Source organism: Microcebus murinus, chromosome 1, assembly GCF_040939455.1.
Source record: "Microcebus murinus isolate Inina chromosome 1, M.murinus_Inina_mat1.0, whole genome shotgun sequence".
NCBI lineage: Eukaryota > Metazoa > Chordata > Mammalia > Primates > Cheirogaleidae > Microcebus > Microcebus murinus.
In genome coordinates this window covers 156,209,069-156,233,075 of record NC_134104.1, presented here as the reverse complement: position 1 = coordinate 156,233,075, position 24,007 = coordinate 156,209,069, and the positions used below count along the sequence as shown (strand labels likewise).

The 24,007-nt window shown below is 37.6% G+C and overlaps 1 protein-coding gene across 9 annotated transcripts in view; it reads right to left on the bottom strand.

Moving 5' to 3' along the window:
• DOCK3 (dedicator of cytokinesis 3) overlaps positions 1–24,007 on the bottom strand; it is a 599,374-nt gene that overhangs the window by 379,346 nt on the left and 196,021 nt on the right. For all 9 annotated transcript variants that reach the window (XM_012771410.3, XM_076008055.1, XM_076008080.1 and 6 more), the window contains exon 5: positions 22,897–22,993. In XM_012771410.3, the coding sequence (XP_012626864.1) occupies positions 22,897–22,993 (97 nt within the window). The remainder of the gene's footprint in view (positions 1–22,896; positions 22,994–24,007) is intronic.

The following is a 24,007-nucleotide window of genomic DNA, read 5'->3' as shown; positions in this document are numbered from 1 at the left end:
TACTCATTCAAGTGACTTCTTACACTAGATTAGTTCATTTAAACTATGTCTGATAATTTCTGTATCCTGTCTAGTGAAATTTGAAACATTAAAAGAAATATGGAGTCAGGTGCCATGGCTCACACCTGTAATCGCAGCTACTCAGGGGGGTGAGGCAAGAGGATTACTTAAGGCCAGGAGTTTGAGACTAGACTGGACAACACAGCAAGACTCAGTCACTTAAAAAAATTAACCACAGGTGGTGGCACATGCCTGTAGTCCCACATACTCGGTAGGCTGAGGCAGGAGGATTGTTTGTGACCCAGTTCAAGGGTGCAGTGAACTAGGATCATGCCACTGCATTCAAACCTGGGTGACAGAGTGAGACTCCATTTCTTAAATAAAAAGAAATCTGCTTAGAGTTATCACATTTCATTGAAATTCCACTCTAGAACGACAATGTTCTGTGCCAAATAAAACTGGCTACACGTCTGACCTCCTCCATGTCAAAAAGAATAAGAACAATCATTTAACACCTGTTATATTACAATAGCTTAAAAAATAATTAACTAGAAACACTGAGATTTGTTTAAATGGCCCCCAAAATAGCAATAAAATTCCATTCACAGAAAGAAAAAAAAAAACTGTAAGGAAAATTTCAAACTTCTGTAGAACAGTTAGAAAAAAATTATTGTTTGCAATAGTCCTCTTCCAAGATAGTCTCCCACTTTCGAATGTTTTTACATCTCTGGAAAATTGGCAAATATATAAGCCTGAAAAGCACACCTAAAAGATTGTTCAAAAGCTGAGTGTTCTAAAACTAACAAAAAGTAGCTCTAATTTATCTAGAACATTTCTGAATAACATCAGCTACTGTAACAGAAAAAAGTATATTGATCCCATTTTTTCTTTATGACAGGGTCTTGCTCTGTTGCCCAGGCTGAGTGCAATGGCAGGATTATAGCTCACTATAGCCTCAAACTCCTGGGCTCAAGTGAGCCTCCTACCTTAGCCTACCAAGTTAGCTTGTTAGACAACAGGCACACATCACCACCCCTGGCCTGTTTTTTTTTTCTTCTTCTTCTTCTTCTTGTGTATTCAGGATATTGTGGGGATACTAACATTTTGATTACATGAAATGCATTTGCCTCGCTCAAGCCAGGGCCACAAGCGTGTCCTTGCCCCATACAGTGCAACCTGTCTCCATTAGCTGTGGGTTTACTCACCCCACCTACTCTAGCCCCCACCTCCCCACTCTCCCTACCTGATCAGCACCCAGTGAGTATTACTACCACGTGAGCACTTTAGTGTTGACCAGTTAGTACCAGTTTGATGGTGAGTACATGTAGTGCATGTTTTTCCATCTTTGTGATACCTCACTTCGAAGGATGGGCTTAATCTCCATCACATGGAATACTACTCAACTATAAAATCAATGGCGATCTAGCACCACTTATATTATCCTCTTTTTATTTTTTGTAGAGATGGGGTCCTGCTATGTTGTCCAGGATGGCCTCAAACTCCTGGCCTCAAGTGATCCTCCTGTAACAGCCTCCCAAAGTTCATATTGGCACCCTTTTAACTTTTAGGCACAATATATTTATCCTCACAAATGCATATATCAAAAAAATGTAAAGGCAATCGTGGGTGATACTACAGATTCTTATCAACAACTTTATTACTTTTTCATGTTTTACCTAAAATTCAGTGTCCATATAAATAATATATTCAAGTGTTAGTAAAGACATGATTCCACTATTTCACAGATTTGGCACAAGAAGAAAAATATATTAAAACCTTACATGGAAACAATTTTCATGGTCACTAGGTAGAGATTGCTAAAGATCCCTCATTATTCATTCTCTTCTTTTTTTATAGTAATAGAAGCCCTGATTTTTGGCTAGTATATGAATATCTGGAATAAAGACCAATTCTCAGCCTCTGTTTCATCTAGAGGTTACTCTGTGATTCAGTTTTAACCAACAGGAAGTAGACAGGAAATCTTCTGGGCAGTTTCCAAGAACTATCCTTAAAAAGAAAGAATATGCCTTTTTTCCCTTCCTTTTTTCCTTCCCACCAGCCAGAATACAAATGTGCTATCTAGAGCTAGCCATCTTAAGCTACAAGGCTGAAGTATTATAATGAGGAAGACAGAGCAGGAAGACAAAATGAGCCTGATTCTTTGGTGACTGTGCAGCTAACATAACAAACCCAGACTGCTATGCTTACTTTAAAAACAAACAAATATCTATTTTGTTTAAGGCAGTATTTTGTGTGTGGCTAGGGGGAAGGGGGGAAAGTATCATTCCCAGATAATCTTCATCGTAACTATTACAACCTCTGTATCAGAAGCCAGTAATATTATAGCAGCACAATTCATAATTGCAAGGTTGTGGAAACAGCCCAAGTGCCCATCAATCCAAGAATGGATTAATAAAATGTGGTATATGTATACCATGGAGTACTATTCAGCTCTAAGAAACAATGGTGACATAGCACATCTTATATTTTCCTGGTTAGAGCTGGAACCCATACTATTAAGTGAAGTTTCCCAAGAATGGAAAAACAAGCACCACATATACTCACCAGCAAATTGGTATTAACTGAACAGCACCTAAGTGGTCACATAGGTACTACAGTAATAGAGTATTGGGCAGGTAGGAGGGGGTAGGGGAGTGGGTATATACATACATAATGAGTGAGATGTGCACCATCTGGGGGATGGTCATGATGGAGACTCAGACTTGTGGGGGGAGGGAGGGGGAAATGGGCATTTATTGAAACCTTAAAATCTGTACTCCCATAATATGCCGAAATAAAAAAAAAAAAGCCAGTAATAAGCAACTAGTAAAATCATAATAAATTATATGCTAGATGTATGTATTAAAAGTATTTAATTAAGACGACAAAATAATGTATTTATGAAAGCCTTGGAGAGTCTAATGAATCTAAATTTGGGTTCTGGCTAGTTGTTCACTGGTTCTATGACTTTGGACACATTCCTTAATATCCTTTCTAAGGCTCCATTTCAAATCTGTAACATCAGAAGAACAGTGATTGCAGTGATAATTGAAAGGAGATAATATATGTAAAATATAAAGAACAGGCATAAAGTAAACAATATATGTTACTGTTATCATCATTACTATGAAATTAATAAATTCCTTATCAACTACATTTTTTAAATGAGTTGATATAAGAATTAGACTATGGGAGGCTGAGGTGGGGAAATCACTTTAGCTCAGGAGTTTGAGACCAGCCTGAGCATGAGCAAGAACTCATCTCTACAAAAAAACGAAAAATTAGCTGGGTATCATGATGCACACCCGTAGTCCCAGTTACCGGAAGACTGAGGCAGGAAGACTGCTTGAACCCAGGAGTTTGAGGTTGCAGTGAGCTATGATGACACAACTGTACTCTAGCTGGGGTGACAGAGCAAGACTCTATCTCCAAAATAATAAGAAGAAGAATTATATGAACTCTATTACTCTCTAACAAAGCCCTCTCCCCTATTAATGAGATCTACAGCCAACTTATTTAACTAGTTTTCTTGCAGGGAAAGTAAAGAAAAATTAAGGAGACTAATAGTACATTTGTAAATGGGTATAGTTCCTATTTTATATGCCTACTATTATTTAAGAATAATACTGACTAGGCACAGGGGCTCACTCATATAAGCCCAGTACTTTGGGATGTCAAGGCAAAAGGAATGCTTGAAGCCAGGAGTTTGAGACCAGCCTGGACAACATAGTGAGATCCTGTCTCTACAAAAAAAAAAGAAAAGAAAAGAAAAATTAGCCAGGCATGTTGGCATATGCCTGTAGTCCTGACTACTTGGGAGGCTAAGGCAAGAGAATCACTTGAGCTGAGGAGTTCAAGGCCACAGTGAACTATGAATCCTACCACTGCACTCCAGCCTGGGCAACAAAACAAGACTCTGGCTTTAAAAAAGAATACCAACTTGTTAAAATGTTGTTTATTACATACTGATGATTGGAGTTAAGTTTATAAAGAAGGTGCTAATGTATAATGTACATGTGCACAAATATCCATCATTATAGTATTACACAGAGTATTTTCACTGCCCTAAAAATCCTATGAGTTCCACCTATTTGTACCTTCCCATCGACCCTTCAACATCTGATAACGCCTTTAATCATAAAAAGATCTCCACAGTTCTGCCTTTTACATTAATATTTTTTAAGTTGCTATATACTTTCCTCTGCAGATTTTATTTATTCTGGTTTTAAGTAATTCTTTTCTTTTATGGTCTAAAGAGCTAAGTATTAGAGTATTAGACTAGCAGCACCCTAGAACTGAAACTAGGAAGATACAGAAAGAATCCACAAACAGAACAAGTTTAGATTCTGTTATCAGTACTTCTAGGAGTCAACGAAGAAGCTTGCAGTTTTCAGAATTGACACAGCAAACAGATGCCTTTAGTCAAACTCTTCTTATTCATATGTTCTTATTATGCCACTTATTTTCTCAAGTGTTACTAATATATTTTCTGTAACCTAATATCTATAAAATATTATCACTATAACATATAATCAATACAAAAATTACCTGATATATTTTTCATTTATTTCTTCATACTCTGTCTTTAAACTCCCACATGTATTTTATACTTACAGCACATCTCACTTGATATGCTAAATTTTCATCACAAATGTTTGATCTGTGTTTATTAATAGATTTCAGAAAATTTATAGTTGAAAAAAGATTAACATATAAAAGTTGCTCCAAATAAACTTAAAAGTTTTCCAAAAACTGCTTCTCCTTTAATATTCACAGTAACAAAATTGGTTCATCTCTTTTAGAATAATTTATTTGAATTTACAGTAATCCATAATTTGATTTCTGCAGTTACCAATTTCAAAACTATGTTTGTCCAAGTTAAGTAAACTCAAATACTCTTACATTAACTCAGTATTATTAATGTCAAATCCAAAGAGGTACTGCATAAATTGGAAAGTAACTATAAACTAATATCAACAGAGTTCTTCAAATTTATATTATAGTTTTATAATTATATGTGACAATATGATATTGTGTGAGTGTATGTATTTGTATGAGATATCTTGTGATTACAGACTTATTAGTTCTAGGAGGTTTTTGAAGACTCTAGTGTCTTTCATTTGTAGATTCCTTAGGATTTCCTATGTACCCAATTATGTCACCTGCAAACAGGTGCAGTTTTATTACTTCATTTCTAATCTGCATCTCTCTCCCTGTTCTTAACGTCTTCTAATGTTGTGTTGAATAGGAATGTTCAGAGCAAATGACCTTGCTTTGTTCCTGAAAGCAAACTGTTCATCACTATTTTTTTTATTTCAGCATATTATGGGGGTACAAATGTTAAGGTTACATACATTGCCCTTGCCTCACCTTCCCCCTCAAGGCAGATCTTCAAGCATGTCCATCCTCCAGTGTGCACTGCATTCACTATGTATGTAAATAACGATCCCTGCCTCCACCCTCACACCTGCCTGACACTCGATGAATATTTTTGACATTTTGGTTACATTTGTAACCAAATGTAACCTTTGCCTCTCCCTAGCAAAGGTTAGAGGTATGTCCTTCCCCTCTACAATGCTCACCACATCCCTCAGATGTGGGTCTACCTCCCCAACCCCTGAATCCCTGGTGAACAACACCACCCTTTGAGTACCACAGTGCTAATCAGTCAGTACCAATTTGATGACAAGTATATGTGGAGCCCATTATTCTGATCTTGTGTCACCTTAGTTTGGATAATGGGCTTAAGCTCAATCCAGGATAACATAAGCAGTGCTAGCTCGCTGTCGTTTCTTAGAATTGAGTAATATTCCATTGTAAACATATACCAAATTTAAAAATCCACTCATGAAATGACGGACACTTGGGTTGTTTCCACGTCCTTACAATAGTGAATTGTGCTGCCATAAACATTCGGGTGCAGATGTCTTTATAATAGAATGTCTTTTATTCTTATGGGTAGATGCCTAATAGTGCTACTGCTGGGTCAAATGGTATTTATATTTTTAGCTCTTTTAAATATCTTCAAATACTTTTCCACAGAGGTTGCACTAATTGAAAGTCCCTCCAGCAGTGTAAGAGTGGTCCTGTCTCTCCACATCCTCGCCAGCATTTGTTGTTTTGGGATTTCTTGATACAGGCCACTGGGGTTAGGTGGTATCTCCTTGTGGTTTTCATTTGCATTTCTCTAATGATTAGTGATGTTGAGCATTTTTTATATGTTTGCTGGCCATTATTCTGTCTTCTTTGGAAAAATTTCAGTTTATATCAATTGCCCATTACTATTTGGGGTTGTTTGATTTTTTCTTGTTAATTCTTTTGAGCTCTAGATAGATTCCTGTTGTCAGACCTTTATCAGAAGTGTAGAGAGCAAATATTTTCTACTATTCTATAGGTTGTCTATTTGCTGTAATGATAGTTTCCTTGGCTGTGGAGAAGCTTTTAAATTTGATCAAGTCCCATTTGTTTATTTTTGTTGCTGTGGTGATTGCTTTGGGAGTCTTCTTCAAGAATTCTTTGTCTAGGCCAATGGCTGAGAGGGTTTTCCCAACATCTTCTTCTAGGATTCTTCTAGGTTTCATGCCTTAGGTTTAAATCTGTTATCCATCTTGAGTAGATTTTTGTGAGAGGTGAGAGGTAGGGATCCTGATTCATTCTTCTACATATAGCTATCCAGTTTTCCCAGCACCATTTATTGAAGAAAGATTCTTTTCCCCATTGCATACTCTTGTCTACTTAATCAAAGATTAGGTTACCTTATACAGATGGTTTCATCTATGGAATCTCAGTCCTATTCCAAGGATCAATGCTTCTGTTCTTATGCCAGTCCCAAGCTGTTTTAATTAATATTTCTTTATAATACAGCTTGAAATCAGGAAGACTGATATCACCCAGTTTTTTATTTTTACTTAAGATTGCTTTGGGTATATGAGGTTTTTTCTGGTTCCATACAAAGCGAACAATTATTTTTTCCAGTTCTATAAAGAATGATGGTGGTACTTTGATGGGGACTGAATTAATTCTGTAGATGACTTTAGGTAATATTGACATTTTAACAATATTGATTCTACTCATCCATTAACAAAGTAGATTTTTCCATCTGTTTACATCTTCTACATTTTATTTTAGTATTTCATAGTTCTCCTTTCATATCTTCCATTAAATATATTCCTAAATAGTTCATTTTCTTTGGAGCTATAGTAAAAGGTATTGTGTTTATGATTTGAGTTTCAGCTTGATGGTTCTTGGAATACATGAATGCCTCTAATTTGTGTATATTGATTCTCTAACCTGAGATTTTACTGAATTTATTTATCAAGTCTAGGAGTCCCTTGGATGAATCCATGGGGTTTTCTAGGTATAATATCATATCACTGGCAAAGAGCAAGAGTTTGATTTCATCTGCACCCAGTTGGATGCCCTTAATATCCCTCTCTTGCCTGATTGCTATAGCTGGGACTTCAAGCACTATGTTGAATAGAAGAGGAGATAGTGGGCATCCTTGTCTAGTTCTAGTTCAAAGAAAGAATGGTTTCAGTCTTTCCCAATACAGTATGATATTGGTCATAGGTTTGTCATAAATAGACTTGATAATTTTAAGATAAGAACCACCTATGCCTATATTGTTAAGAGTTTTTACCATAAAGGTGTGTTGGACTTTGTCAAATGCTTTTTCTGCATCTACTGAGAGAATCATATGGTCTTTGTTCTTGTTTTTATTTTGTAAGGTGAATTGCATTTATAGACTTACATATATTTAACCAGCCTTGCATCCCTGGAATAAAGCCCACCTGGTTTGGTGAATTATTTTTTTGATGTGCTGCTGAATTCTGTTTGCTAGAATTTTGTTGAGGATTTTTCTATATTCATGAGGTATATTGGTCTGTAATATTCTTTTCTTGTTGCATCCTTTCCTGGTTTGGATATATAAGTGATATTGGCTTCGTAGAATGAGTTAGCAAGGATACACACCTTCTCAACGTTCTGGAATAATTTCTGTAGTATAGGTATGAGTTCAATTTGTATGCTTGGTAAAAATCTGAAGTGTAGCCATCTGGTCCACGACTTTTCTGTTTGGGGAGGTTGTTCATTACTGCTCCAATTTCTGTACCTCAGATTGGTCTATTCAGGAATTTTGTTACCTTGTGGGTGAACTTAGGGAGTTTGTATGAATCCAGGAATTTGTCCATTTCTTCCTTGTTATTTAGTTTTGGGCCATATAGTTTTTTATAGTAGTCAAACATAATGTTTTGTATTTCTGTGGTGTCTGTTGTGACCTCTTCTTTTTCATTTATTATTGAGTTTATTAGAGTCCTTTTCCTTTGAGTTCTTGTGAGTCTAGCAAGAGGGCTATCAATTTTGTTTATCTCTTCGAAAAACCAGCTTCTGGTTTTGTTGATCTTCCATATAATTCTCTTGTTCTCCATTTCATTTAGTTCTGCTTTGATCTTAATAACTTCTTTTCTTCTACTAGGATTGGAAGTGGTTTGCTCTCCTTTTTCCAATTCCTTGAGTCTATTCATTAGGTTGTCAGTATCTACTCTGTCTGTTTTTTGGATGTGAGCATTTATTGCTATTATTTTCTCTCTCAGATATGCTTTTGCTGTATTCTACAGGTTTTGGTAACATGGGTCTCTGTTATCATTTTGTTCGAAGAAACTCTTGAGTTCCCTCAGAATTTCCTCCTTGATCCAATAATTCTTCAATAATAGATTGTTTAGTTTCCATGACTTTGTGAAGCATTGAGTGTTTCTATAGTAATTGAACTCTAGTTTCATACCACTATGGCCAAGAAGACACATGGTATAATTTCTATTTTCTTGAATTTTTTGAGATCTGCTTTGCAGCCTAGTATGTGATCAATTTTGGAGAAGGATCCATGAGCAGCTGAGAAGATTGTAAATTCAACTTTATATGGGTAGAATGTTCTATAGAGCTCTGTAAGACCTTTTCGATCAAGAGCTTTGTTTAAGCCCATTATTTCGTTTCTTATTTTGTTTAGATGATCTATCCAGTTCATTCAGTGGAGTGTTGGAAGTCCCCTGCTACTATGGCAGTATTGTTTAAGATGCTATTTAGATCATTCAAGGTTTTCTTTATGTAATTGGGTGCTTTTTCATTGGGTGCATAAATATTAAGAATTGTTAAATCTTCTTGTTGCATCTTCCCTTTCACCATTATAAAGTGGATGTCTTTATCCTTTTTTACTTTTGCTATTGTAAAGCTTATGTTATCTGCAAATAGTATAGCTACCTCTGCTTTCTTTTGTCTTCCATTTGCCTGGATGATAGTTTTCCATCCCTTGACCTTCAGCTGAAAGGCATCTTTGTGGGTTAGGTGTTTTTCCTGTAGACAGCACATACTAGGCTTCTGGATTTGTATCCACTGTGGCAGTCTATGCCTCTTCAGAGGACAGTTTAAACCATTTACATTTATTGAGAGGATTGAAATTGAAATTGGAGGAAGTTTTCCATTTATATTGTTGGGTGAAGTCCTGTTGCTTTGACTTAGTCCTTGAGCCATCATGCAGTTCAAGATCTATCCTTTAATTATTTGAAGATTTTATTTTGAGGAGTGTCTATTGCCCTGTTCAGTGTGGAAGGCAGATCTGAGAACTTCCTGTAGGGCTGGACTGGTCTTTAAAAATTCCTTCAGCAATTGCTTGTTTGAGAAGGACTTTATTTCTCCCTCATAGATGAAACTTAATTTTGCCAGATAAAGAATTCTAGGTTGGGCTTTATTCTGTTTTAGAAGATTAAGGATAGGTACCCACTCCCTCCTGGCTTGTAAGGTTTCAGATGAGAAGTCTGCTGTTAGTCTGATAGGCTTTCCTTTATAGGTCATTTGGTGCTTTAGTCTCGATGCAGGGAGGATCATTTCTTTCACGTTTACTTTGGTCAGCCTAAGAACCACGTGACAAGGTGATTGCCTTTTCACGTTGAGTGTCCCAGGAGTTCTGTGTGCTTCTTGTATTTGGATATCAGGATTTCTAGCCAGGCCTGGCATATTTTCCTCCAGTATTCCATGAAAAATGTTTTCCAACCCTTGTGAACATTCCTCTCCCCCTTTTTAGAATCCCGATCAATCGGAGATTTGGCTTTTTTACATAATCCCACACTTCTTGTAGAATTTGGTCTTGTCTCTTGTTTCTGTGTTCTCTTTCTTCTTGTGATTTGTTTAGTGCATAGGCATAATCTTCAAGCTCTGAGATTCTTTCCTCTGCATGGTCCATCCTGTTCTTGATGCTTTCCACTGTATTATTGAGTTCCTTGATTGTTTCCCTCATTGACAGAATTTCTGTTTGGTTTTTCTGAATAATTTCCATTTCTTTGGAGAATTTTTCTTTCATTTCCTGAATTGTTCTTGTGGTTTCTCCATGTTGGAATTGTATTTTCTCTTCAATTCCACTTAGTTTTGTAACAATCCATATTTGGAAATCTTCCTCTGTCAGTTTACTCATATCATGTAAGTTGGTGTCAGATGATGGAGAATGAGTATTTTGCTTTGGAGCTGAGTTTTCTCTCTGCTCCTTCCTGTTTCCTGTGAACTTTCGCTGTTTCTTTCTCATTTGGGTGTTTTATCGAGGACTGGAGGTGCAGGGACTGGATTATGAGCTAACTTCTAGGCTGCTGGAGGAATGATTCCTGGCATATCTGAGGATATGTGCTTAGGTCCTGTAATGTCTTAAAGGAGTTGGAGCCTGTTGGGTTATTTTTGACCTGTTGACTTTACTGTCTTTTAATAGAGATTAGTGAGTTTGGATCCCTTGCTTAGACTCCCAGGAGTTGTATCACTCTTGTGTGCGTGACTCCCCTAACTACTACTAGTATGAGATGGGAGGCACTGTGATAAGCTATGAGGTTACTCTCTCTTTTTGTTGCATGTGGTTTGCATGGTGGGAGTCGGTTATCAAGCTATTCCAATACCTTTGTAATGAGGTCTAAACCCCCAAATGTGGTAAACAGGAATCTGTCTTTGGGGAGGGTCATGCCACTCCCAGGGGTTCCTTGAGCCCTGTTACCTATTTAGATGGTGTGAGATAGGCAGCAGGTATCAGCAAGCCTAAGAGAGTATACTTCAGAGGTTGCTTGATCTGTGGCTAGGGGGAAGCTGCTAAAAAGTTATTCAGAGATCTTTCTCTATTTATGTGGGGCAGCTCCTGGTGGGAGGTGTCTTTTCATGCAATTGCTAGGGATTCTGGTTGAGATTTTCCTTCCCAGAACACAAGCTTCTAATTTGGCAACTGCCAGGATACCAAGGCCAAGCCCTTGTATTCTACTTTTATCAGATGATCAAAACCAACTCACTGTAGCAGGGCATCAATGTTCATTACTCTGCCCTTCCAAGGATACAGTTTATCTAGTTGGTACGAAGTAAAAGCTTCAGGGCTGTTGAAGAGACCCTGCCCAGGGCCACTGAGAGACACAGAGCAGAGAGTGACCTACCTGGCTGCTCTGCTCCTGCATAGGAGGAGTCAGGCCCTTCCCTATGAAATACCAGTGGCCAGGTCACAGACAAGGACCCTCTGCAACCCAGGCAGGTCTCAGCCCTAAAACTAGTCTCTCTCACCACTCCGTACTTCCAAGACTGGGGGCTGATCCATTGGCTGGAGGCCATGTCTACCAAGTCAAATCCAGGAGGTGGCCACGGGTCTCAGCTTGGATAGCAATTTACAGAAGCTGTTACTAAACCCTTTCAGTGGAGGGATCTGTCCCTTTGAGGGAAAACTGCCAGTAGATAATAAACAAGAGGAGGTAGCAGTCCAGCCTCCAGTTTTAGCTTGAAAAATGGCTTGTTTCACAACTCCACCCAGGGGTGGAGTCGGTAGCTTTGGAAAGAGAAGCACCCAGCCCAAAAGAGAAGCACCCAGCCCAAAACACAAGAAAGTGCAGATGGTACTTATGTCCCAGGTCACAGCTGGAAAATAGTCTCCTTCCCAACTCCACCCTGCTAGGGCAAGGACTGTTCTTTAGGTGCAAACACAGGTGGCTGGGTGGAATGGGGGACTGCCCGACTTGACCGGGAGGCACTGCCTAGAGAGCAATCTCTCTCCCTCTTCCACTCACTCACCAGTGGAACTAGAGCCACTGGGGTCCGCCAGGAGGCTCCAAGGTATGAGCTCCCTCCCTCTTCCACTCCCTCACAGGCAGAGCTTGTGCTGCCCAAGTCTACCAGGAGGCTCCCGCCAAGGAGCAAACACTCTCCCTTTTCCACCCCGTCACCAGCAGAGCCTGGGCCATCCAAGACCACCAGGAGGCTCTGCCAAGAAGCAAAAACTCTCCCTTTTCCGTCCCGTCACTGGCAGAGCTTGAGCGGCCGGAGTCCACTGGGAGGCTCCGCCAAGGAGCAAACACTCTCCCTTTTCCACCCTGTTACCAGCAGAACTTGAGCGGCCAGAGTCCACTGGGAGGCTTCGCCAAGGAGCAAACACTCTCCCTTTTCCACCCTGTCATTGGCAGAGCCTGGACTGCCCAAGACCACTAGGAAGCTCCACCAAGAAACGAAAACTCCTCCTTTTCCGCCCCATTACCAGCAGAGCTTGGGCCACTGGAGTCCACCTGGAGGCTCCACCAAGGAGCAAACAATCTCCCCTTTCTGTCCCCTCACAGGCTAAGTTTGAGCTGCCCAAGTCCTCCAGGAGGTTCCACCACCAATGAGCAATCTCTCTCCATTTTCCACCCCCTCACAGGTAAAGCTTGAGCTGCCCGAGTCCACCAAACAACTCAGCCAAAAGAGTGATCTCTCTCACTTATCTGCCCCTTCAAAAGCAAAGCATAAGCCACTGGTGTGTACAGACCCCCCCCCATCCAAAGAGTCCCCACACAGTGCACTGGAGAGTTCAAATTGCTTTCCATTCCTGTCTCCTCTCTGAATCACCTGACTGCCCATGTTACCTCTTCGCGCTGACTTCAGGCGCTTCACTGCCTGCGTGGGTGTGGGGGTCAGCGAAGAGAAGATGTCCCCCTGTGGGACAGATCACACTGTCTTGGCTGGCTGGCCACTAAGTGCAGTCGGGCTGCGCTCCAATCCCTGCTGTACAACGCGGACTCTCAGAACTTTGTAACAAATCCATTGAGTCACTTTCATCCTTTTCCCAATACTTGCTTGACCCTCGATGCTTCCCTGCAATTCCTCGAAGCTGATCCTGTGGGATTACTACCCACTTGAGTGATTTAGACTGCTTTCTTCACCTCCCACTCTGAGAGCAGAGACCCAGGAGTTCATCCCTAATGCGCCATTTTTGACAATCCCCTTCATCATTAAGTATGACGTTGGCTGCAGGTTTTTAAAAATGTCCATTATCAAGCTGACAAAGTTTACATCCATTGCTAGTTTACTGAAATGAGTAATCAGTATCATGAATGAGTGCTTAATTTTCTCAAATGCTTTTCTGAATGAATTGATGTGATCAGGTAGCTTTTCTTCTTTAGAATGTTAATATGATGGATTATACTGATTGATTTTCAAATACTGAACCAATCTTGCATTACCAAAATAAACCCCAATTGCCCATAGTGTATTGTTCTTTTTATATATTCCTTAAATTCAATTTGCTAATGTTTTCTTGAAGAGGTTTTGTCTATACTCATAAGAAATACTGCTCTACAGTTTTTGTTTTTGTTTTTTTTACTATCTTCATCTAGTCTTGGTATCAGGCTAATAATAGCCTCATAAGATGAATTCAGAAGTGTTCCCTTCTTTTCCATTTTCTAGAAGATAGCATGTAAAACAGGTGTTATTTCTGGGCCTGGATGTTTCTTTTTGGAAGAATTTTAACCACAAGTTTAATTACTTTAATAGTTGCAGGATTTTAACATTATCTAGTTGTCTTGGATGAGTTCTGGCAATTTGGGGTTTTTAAGGATTATTTATCTCAAACTGTCATGTGTGTGTGCGTAAAGCTGTTTATGGTATTTTCTTATTATTGTTTAATTTCTGTGATATCTATAGTGATATCTTTTTCTTTAATCTTGACATATTATTTTCTCTCATTTTGTCAGTCTTGCTGGATGTTTGCCAATTTTCTTAACCTTTTCAAAAACTGGCTTTTGGTTTGATTGATTTTTTTCCCTATTGTTTTTCTGTTTTTAATTTAATTTCTGCTCTTTATTTTTTTCCTTCATTCTGCTTGCTTTGGGTTTATTATTTTAGTTTCTTGAAGTAGAGCAGGAGCTGAAATTACTGATTTCAAACCTTGCTTTTTTCCATTGTTACAATTTAATGCTATAAATTTCCCTCTCAGCATTGCTTTAGCAGCATCTGAAAGATTTTAATATATTATTATATCATTTACATTCATTTTAATACATTTTTCATGTCCCTTTAGACTTCCTCTTTGATCCTGGATCACTTAGTAGTATGTTATTTAATTTCTAAGCATTGCTTTTTGCACCCTTACTTTGGTTCCCCCTTTGCTGCAACAATGAGTCCAGTCATCATCTGTGGTGTATGTATCATGCTCTGTAAACCTGTATCTTACTCTTGCCCTATCATCCTACCCTTCTCTCCTCAATAAACTTCATTTTCATGCTTCCCCCAAAAAAACAATAATAATAATAATTTCTAAGTATTTTGAGGGTTTCCAGTTATCTTTTTGCTATTGATGTCTAGTTTGTTTCCATTATCATCAGCATGTCCTTTGCATGACTTCAATTATTACAGTTTGTTAAGATTTGTTCTATGATCCAAGGTATTGTCTACCTAGGTGAATGTACAAGTTTTCTTGAAAAAGGAAATCTATACTCTTATTTTATTAAATGTAATGTTCTTTAAATTTCAATTAGATCCTATGGTTCATGACACTGTTCAGTATTGTTCCCTGTGTTCATGACACAGTTCCCTATTATTGATTACTTTTGCTTAGGGTTTGATTTACTAAGAGAATGGGTTACTAATTCCCAACTACAATAGTGGATTTCTCTCTTTTTTCCATTCAGTTGCTCTAGGTTTTGCTTTATTTATTTTGCAGCTCTATTGTTTGAAACATACATAATTAAGGTTGCTCTGTCTTCTTGGTGAAATGATCCTTTTATCACTGTATCATATCCCTTTGTCCCGGATAGTTTTCTTTGGTCTGATGTCAAATTGGTCTTGTACTAGTACAATATAATTAATATTTCTTATATTTATATTTAAGGAAGAAGCAATTCAAAATATAATAATCTGTTGTTAATATAATCACGTCAGTTTCCTTTGATTAGTGTTTGCATGGTATACATATTTCTATCTTTATCTTTACCTTCCCTATATCATTATATTTGAGGTTAGTTTCATATAGCATATAGTTTGGTCTTTTTTTTTTTTTTTTGAGACAGAGTCTCACTTTGTTGCTCAGACTAGAGTGAGTGCCATGGCGTCAGCCTAGCTCACAGCAAAACTCAATCTCCTGGGCTCAAGCAATCCTTCTGCCACAGCCTCCTGAGTAGCTGGGACTACAGGCATGCACCACCACGCCCGGCTAATTTTATATATATATATATATATTTTTAGTTGGTCAATTAGTTTATTTCTATTTTTAGTATAGACAGGGTCTCACTCAGGCTGGTTTCGAACTCCTGACCTTGAGTGATCCACCCGCCTTGGCCTCCCAGAATGCTAGGATTACAGGTGTGAGCCACCACGTCTGGCCCAGTTTGGTCTTTTTACTGATTAATTCTGCTAATTTCTACCTTGTGATTATTCATATGTTAGGATTTAAGTCTACCATTTTAGTATTTACTGTCTGTTGGTTACCTTTATTTTGCCTTCCTCTATTTCCCCTTTCCTATTTCCTAGAGGTTACTTGAACATTTTTAGTATTCCAGTATATCATTTTGTTATATATATTTTTTTCCTTATCAACATTATTTTTTTCCTTTTATTTCATCATATTATGGAGGTACAAATATTGTTAGGGTTACAAATATTGCTCCTGCCCCCTCCCTCACCCCAAAATGTCCAATCCCCTGGTGGTGTGCATTGCACACGTTATGGAAACATACATCCCCCTTTCCTCCTCCCCACTCCTGCCTGCCCACCACCTGCTAAAAAGTTTTTTGTTGTTATTTTTTAACATTTTGGTTACATTGTATATCTTTGCCTCTCCCTAAGAAGGGTTAGAGTTATGCCCTCCGCCTCCAAAATGCTCATCCCATCCCTAAGATTTGGTCCCCCCCCCCCGAATCTCTGGTGGGTATTGCCACCATTTGAAAACCGAAGTTTAAATCAGTCAGTACCAATTTGATGGCGAGTAGATGTGGAGACCACTTTCCATGTCTTGTGTTGTCTCACTTTGGATAACGGGCTTAAGCTTAATCCAGGCTAGCATAAATGGTGCGAGCTCACTGTCATTTCTTAGGATTGAGTAATATTCCATTGTGAGCATATACCACATTTTAATTATCCATTCATGAATTGATAGGCACTTGGGTTGTTTCCATGATCGTGCAACAGTGAATTGTGCTGCTATAAACATTCGTGTGCAGATGTCTTTATAACAGAACGTCTTATGGTCTTTGGGATAGATGCCTAACAATGCTATTGCAGGGTCAAATGGTATTTCTATTTCTAGCTGTTTGAGGTATCTCCAAATTCTTTTCCACAAAGGTTGCACTAATTTGCAGTCCCACCAGCAGTGTAGGAGTGTTCCTGTCTCTCCGCATCCTCGCCAGCATTTGTTGTTTTGGGATTTATTGATATAGGCCATTCTTACTGGGGTTAGGTGGTATCTCATTGTGGTTTTGATTTGCATTTCTCTAATAATTAGAGAAGTTGAGCATTTCTTTATATGTTTGCATGCCATTATTCTGTCTTCTTTGGAGAAGTTTCTTTTCATTTCCGTCGCCCATTTCTTGATGGGATTGATTTTTTCTTGTTCATTTTTTTAAGCTCTAGCTAGATTCTTGTTATTAGGTCTTTATCAGAGGTGTAGAGAGCAAATATTTCTCCCACTCTGTGGGTTGTCTATTTGCTCTACTGATGGTTTCCTTGACTGTGCAGAAACTTTTTAATTTGATCAGATCCCATTTGTTTATTTTTGATGCTGCGGTGATTGCCTTGGGGGTCTTCCTCAAAAATTCGTTGCCTAGGCCAATGTCTGATAGGGTTTTCCCAATATCTTCTTCTAGGATTCTTAAGGTTTCATGTCTTAAGTTTAAGTCTGTTATCCATCTTGAGTGAATTTTTGTGAGAGGTGAGAGGTAGGGATCCTGATTTGCTCTTCTGCATGTAGCTAACCAGTTTTCCCAGCACCATTTATTGAAGAGAGATTCTTTTCCCCAATGTATATTTTTGTCAGCTTTATCAAAGATTAGATTGTCATAGACTGATGGTTTCATCTCTGGTATCTCAGATCTATTCCAGATATCTATGCTTCTGTTCTTGTGCCAGTACCATGGTGATTTAACTATTATTGCTTTATAGTACAGTTTGAAGTGAGGAAGACTGATGCCTCCCAGTTTGTTCTTTCTATTTAAGATTGCTTTGGTTATACAAGGTTTTTTCTGGTTCCATACGAAGTGAAGAATTATTTTTTTCTAGATCTATAAAGAATGCTGATGGTATTTTCATGGGGATTGCACTGATTCTGTAGATCACTTTAGGTAATACTGACATTTTAACTATATTGATTCTACCAATCCATGAACAAGGTAGATTTTTCCATCTGTTTAAATCTTCTGCAATTTCTTTTTTTAGTGTTTCGCAGTTCTCCTTATATAAATCTTTTATATCTTTCATTAAGAATACTCCTAGATATTTAATTTTCTTTGGGGCTATAGTAAAGGGTATTGCGTTTTTGATTTCAGTTTCTGCTTGATGGTTCTTGGCATATATGAATGCTTCTGATTTGTGTGTTGATTTTATAACCTGAAACTTTACCAAATTCAGTTATCAAGCCTAGGAGTCTCTTGGAAGAGTCCCTTGGGTTTTCTAGGTATAATATCATTGGTGAAGAGCGAGAGTTTGATTTCATCTGCCCCTACTTGAATGCCCTTAATACCCCTCTCCTGTTTAATTGCTATCGCTAGTACTTTGAGCACTATGTTAAATAGGAGAGGAGATAGTAGGCACCCCTGTCTAGTTCCGGATTGAAGGGGGAAATATTTTAATTTTTCTCCATTTAGGATGATGTTAGTAGTGGGTTTGTCATAGATGGATTTGATAAGTTTAAGGTATGAGCCATCTATGCCTATTTTGTTAAGAGTTTTTATCATAAAGGTGTGTTGGACCTTGTCAAATGCTTTTTCTGCATCTACTGACAGAATCATATGGTCTTTGTTCTTGATTTTATTTATGAAGTGATTTGCATTTATAGACTTGCGTATGTTGAACCATCCTTGCATCTCTGGAATAAAGTCCACCTGGTCATGGTGAATTATTTTTTTGATGTGCTGCTGAATCCTATTCGCCAAAATTTTATTTAGGATTTTTGCATCTGTATTCATGAGGGATATTGGTCTGTAATTTTCTTTTTCTGTTGTGTCCTTTCCTGAATTTGGTATCAAGGTGATATTGGCTTCGTAGAATGAGTTAGGAAGGATACCATCCTTCTCAATGGTGTGGAATAGTTTTTGTAGTATAGGTATGAGTTCATCTTTGTATGTTTGGTAGAACTCTGAAGTGTAGCCATCTGGCCCAGGACTTTTCCGTTTGGGCAGGTTTTTAATTACTGCTTCAATTTCTGAGCTTGAGATTGGTCTGTTTAGGAATTCTGTTGTCTCCTGCGTGATCTTAGGGAGGTTGTATGAATCCAAGAATTTGTCCATTTCATCTTCGTTCTGTAGTTTTTGGGCATATAGTTTTTTATAATAATCAAAAATAATGTTTTGTATTTCTTTGGTATCTGTTGTTACCTCTCCTTTTTCATTTCTTATTGAGTTTATTACAGTCCTTTCCCTTTGGGTCCTTGTCAGTCTAGCAAGAGGGCCATCGATTTTGTTTATCTTTTCAAAAAACCAGCTTCTGGTTTTGTTGATTTTTAGTATAGTTCTTTTGTTCTCCATTTCATTCAGTTCTGCTTTGATCTTTGTTATTTCTTTTCTTCCATTAGGATTGGAAATTGTTTGCTCTTCTTTTTCCAATTCCTTGAGCTTATTCATTAGGTTGTCAGTATCTAAGCTTTCTGTTTTTTGGATGTGAGCATTAATTGCTATTATTTTGTTATATTTTTAATGATTGCTCCAGAAATTGCAATATACATTTATAGCTTATCACGGCCTGTAAGTATCAACATATTAATATGTGAAGTAGAATGTACATACCCTACCACAATTTATATCCCTTTCCCTCTCCACTTTATGATAGTTTTCTTAAATATTACCTCTACATACATTGAGAACCACATCAGTGTTACCATTTTTGCTCTGTATTATCAAACACAATTTTTAAAACTGAAGAGGAGAAGGATTAATCTACCTTTTCCATTATTTTCTTCATTCCTACTGTTCCTTCAGTTCTCACTTTCTTTCTTTATGAGGAACTTTCTTTATAGTCATTCTTATAAAACTCATCTGCAGTCAACGATATGATATGGTGTTGATTTCTCCTTCGTTTCTGAACCATATTTTTGCTAGATACACGATTCTGGGGTAATACCAGGTTTTTTTTTTCTTGTAGCAGCTGAAAAATGATGAGATAGTTCCTTCCATCTTCTATAGTTTCCAGTGAGAAACCTGCTGTCATTCAAATTGCTGTTTCCCCACAGCAATACCCTCTAGCTGCTTTCGAGATTTCTTCTTTGGCTTTAATTTTCAGAAGTTTGTCTACGTCTTGGTATGGTTTCTTTGGGCTTTTCCTGTTTGGAGTTCACTCAGCTTCTTGAATATGTAGGCTTATGTCTTTTGCCAAATTGGAAAGTTTTCAGCCATTATTTCTTTGATGCTATTTTTTTTTTACCTCCATCTTCTGTCCTCTCCATCTAGTATTCTGAGGCCACAATATTACATTGTATGTTACTGTCCAAAAGGTCTGTGAAGCTAAGTTCACTTTTTAAATTTATTTTCTCTCCATTATTCACATGGACAGTATCTACTAAACTATATTCAAGTTGACCAATCCATTCTGTCATTTCTGCTCTGCTGTTGATCCCATATAATGATTTAAAAATTTTTGGTTATTATATATTTCAGTTCTAAAATTTTCACTTGATTCTTTATATTTTCTATTTTATTGCTGAAGTTTGCTGTGTTCTCCTTTGTTTCAAGAGTATCTGTATTGTTTGGGGACCTTTTAATAGGAGCCATTCTGACAGGGGTAAGGTGAAATCTCATTAAGTTTTAATTTGCATTTCCCTGATGAATAGTGATGTTGAACATTTTTTCATATATTTGTTGGCCATTTGTCTATCTTTTGAAAAGCTTTTGAAAAGCTTCCGTTTATGTCTTTTGCCCACTTTTTAATAGAGTTGTTTGTTTTTCTTTGCTGATTTGAGTTCTTTGTAGAATCTGAATATTAGCCCTTTATTGGATATATAGTTTGCAAATATTTTCTCCCTTTCTGTAGGTTGTCTATGTGCTCCATTGATTATTTCCATTGATGTGCAGAAGCTTTTTAATTTAATCAAGTCTCATTTATTTTTGATGTTGCTGTAACTGCCTTTGGGGTCTTAGTCATAAATTATTTGCCTAAGTTTAACAAAATATGGTATATGTATACCATAGAGTACTACTCAGCCATAAAAAGGAATGAATTAATGTCTTTTGCAGAAATTTTGATGGAACTAAAGACCATTATCCTAAGTGAAGTATCTCAAGAATGGAAAAACAAACACCACATGCACTCCCTAATAATTTGAGACTAACCGATAGGCACATATTGGCACAGAAAAAAGTAAAAATTATTGGAAACCAAGAAGAGGAGTTGGAGGAGAAGGGGAATGGGGGAAAAACCTACCTAACAGGTCCAATGAACAATATTCAGGTAACAGGCACACTTATAGCCCTTACTAAAGCATTATAAAGCTATCCATGTAACAAAGACATTGGAACCCCCTTAATATTTTGAAATTTTAAAAAGTGTCTATAATTGCTTATGGAGGTTTTTTACAGGAGCTGCTTAAAAATTCTGTTGACCATTCCATGTAAGTCTTCTCTCATTGACATCTGTTGATTGTCTTTTCTAATTAGAGTTGAGATTTTCTTGGTTCTTCATATGACAAGTAATTCTGGACTATATACTGAACATTTTAACTATCATATAGTGGCATTCTGAATTCTATTTAAATCATCTATTTCAGTGGTGGTTAACCTGTTTAAATTCAAAATGTTATTACCCCAGGCTTACTTTTATGGGCTGTGGTTCAATTGTCAATTTAGTTTATAAATCTCTGCAGTGCTTTTCTGGTTTCCTCTATTATTGTATTACCTATATAACAGAACGTCATTCTGTCTTCTCAGCACGGGTTTGAATGGGGAAGAACACTAACTCATTTCAGCAGGGCGAGAATGGAAGACAAGACAGTGTACCACAGGATCTGTTAAGAGAGGTACTATCTCATCAATGTGGGTGAGGAAGGTGGAAGTCAGTGCCCACAGGCTCAGCTGGGAAGAGCACTACAAGGACAGTAGAAGTCAAGAGTTCCAATCACAGGTTCCTCCATGGAGGCTTGCCTCTTCCTTACTATAGAGCAACTATGAAAGTGAAAGCAAGAGTCCCACCCATAAACTCTGCTGAAAAGAGGCACCCTCCTTATAACTGCTGGTGGGTGGAAGTCAGAGTTCTGCCTACAAGCTCCACTGGTGGGGGATATCTCCTTATTACCACAGGTAGGGGGAGAGATGTATGTATAAAACAGAGCTTTGGTTGTGGATTCCTACTAAAATGACTGTTAGGGGGGAAAGAGGTACAGCTTTTATTGTGGTGTTGTTTTAGAAAATAGGAAAGTATGGTTAAAAGGTTTCTTTTTTTTTTCTTATTTATAGAGTGCTTTAATTTTCCCAAAGATCTTTCATATATGGTTAAAAGGTTTCTGTCTTGCTGAGACATCCTTTGGCTAGGGAGAATAGGCTTTCCTTGGCACTATTTTTTCCCAACCACTAGCAATTCCAAGTTAAGGGCTCCTCTAAAGACCAGGTAAAGATATATGGAAGGCAAGAAAAAAAAAATAACCAGGGAACCCCCTCAGTTCATGAACCGCCAAATCCCTAGCCAGTCCACTCTCTTTTCCCTAGCTTTCAGAATTTTCCAGTAGGTAAATTATGTGTTTTTCCCAGGGTTTTTTGTTGTGAATAGTGGGAGAAGTTGTAAAATGAAAAATGTTTACTCCATCTTATCCAGAATCCGAATCCTGTCACTTAATTTTTTGTGTAGATATTATAATTATTTGTCCATCCTATCACCCCCTACTCTGTAAGTTTTCTGAAAACTTTATTACTCTTTTTTCTGTACTGGGTTTTCATTACATTCTCTATTAATTGTTGGCCCAGCAAACTGCCATATATGACATATCCTTTAACCCTTTGCACTCGGATGTCAAGTGTGGATAATGTTGAGTGGATAATGAGAAAAAAGCAAGTGAGTGCAAAGGGTTAAGTTTAGTAGCTAGAAGAAACTGTTAATAAAATTTCTTGCCCTTTACTCACCACTGGGTTCACAAAAAAATAAAAGCTAAGTAACTCTAAAGTTCATTCATTCAGAAGACAACTTTTTTATGAAAGTGTCTGAGGACAAAGCAATCAGTAAAATAGCTAAGATCCCTGGTGCTATCAAACTTACATTCTAGTGACTACAGCAGAGTAGAGAAACTACAGACAAATGAATAATGTGTTCTCTTCAGGTTGGAAAAACTCAAGTCTACTATGTTTCAATTAATATTAAGAACAAACATTAGAAAAACTGTATGATTGACATAGGTTAGATAATTTTTTGCACTTAGTACAATGAAATTTTAATGATCTAATAAACTAATAATTAACTACTTACCACATATAGTTGTTTCCACAGACTGGCCCATTCCTGTAGAGTTGCTGTAACCTCAGTCACTATAGAATCTTCAAGTGGAACCACAGTTTCATACTGCCTAGAACCAGAGCCACAAAAGACAGCCACATTATCTTTGATAAAATCTCAGAATACTATCTGTTACCTTTTTAAATATATTTAAATCAACTTTTAAATTCCTGGATATATAAAAGAAACTAAATCTAACTGATCAAAGATCTTTTTGCAGTGAAATACTACAATAGTGTAATTGAGCTGAATTAAGGTAAAAACATTTGAGTTTTACTAAACAAGCCCTCAATTTTATATTTATAAATACTGTCCTTAAGACACACTTTTTTAAAGGAGTCTGGCTTTTTTAATCAAAGAAAAAAATCATGACAGTGCAGAAGTCTTGCTTAGATTAATTGTTTAAATATTTGTATCCTTCAACATTTTTCTGTAATGCAAACTGGCACATATCCTTTGGTAAAAAGATCTGGAAAACTGGGGGATGGGGTGGAAGGAAGGGAACCCAGAAAATGGGTTATGAAAAATTTTACAAGTACTCACTTATGTTGGCATTACATTTTCTTAGAAATTAATGTCAGTATAGGAATTCTAGGTCTGGTAGAGGAATTCTGAATATGGTAACAGAAAGATGCCTGCATTCTCTCAGCCTACCTCATAGGCAGCATATAGCATGATGCCAGCCCCTGTGCTAACTGCCAAAAATGTATCGGTGAAAAAAATGGATAAAGCTCATATCTTCAGAAAGCTCTTGGTCCAGAGAGGGAATCAGACAAACAAATAATTACAACAAACAGGTATGGACAGTGATAAATCTAAAAAGGAAATGAAAAGGTACAATGAAAGATTTCAACACAGGTACTCAATTTAAGATCAGAAGATAAGTGAGGGGAAGGATCAAGATGGCGGACGAGAAACACTGCCAGACAGAGTGTCTCTACAGAAAACATAGATTCTAGCAGAAATTAGAAAAAAGAAGCAAGAAGATGAGCATACAGTGGACGAGGGCCGGAAGGAGGGCTACCTGAGACCACGGGAGACACCAAGGGAGGAGGTTGCGGAGGAGAAAGGGAAGCAGAGACCG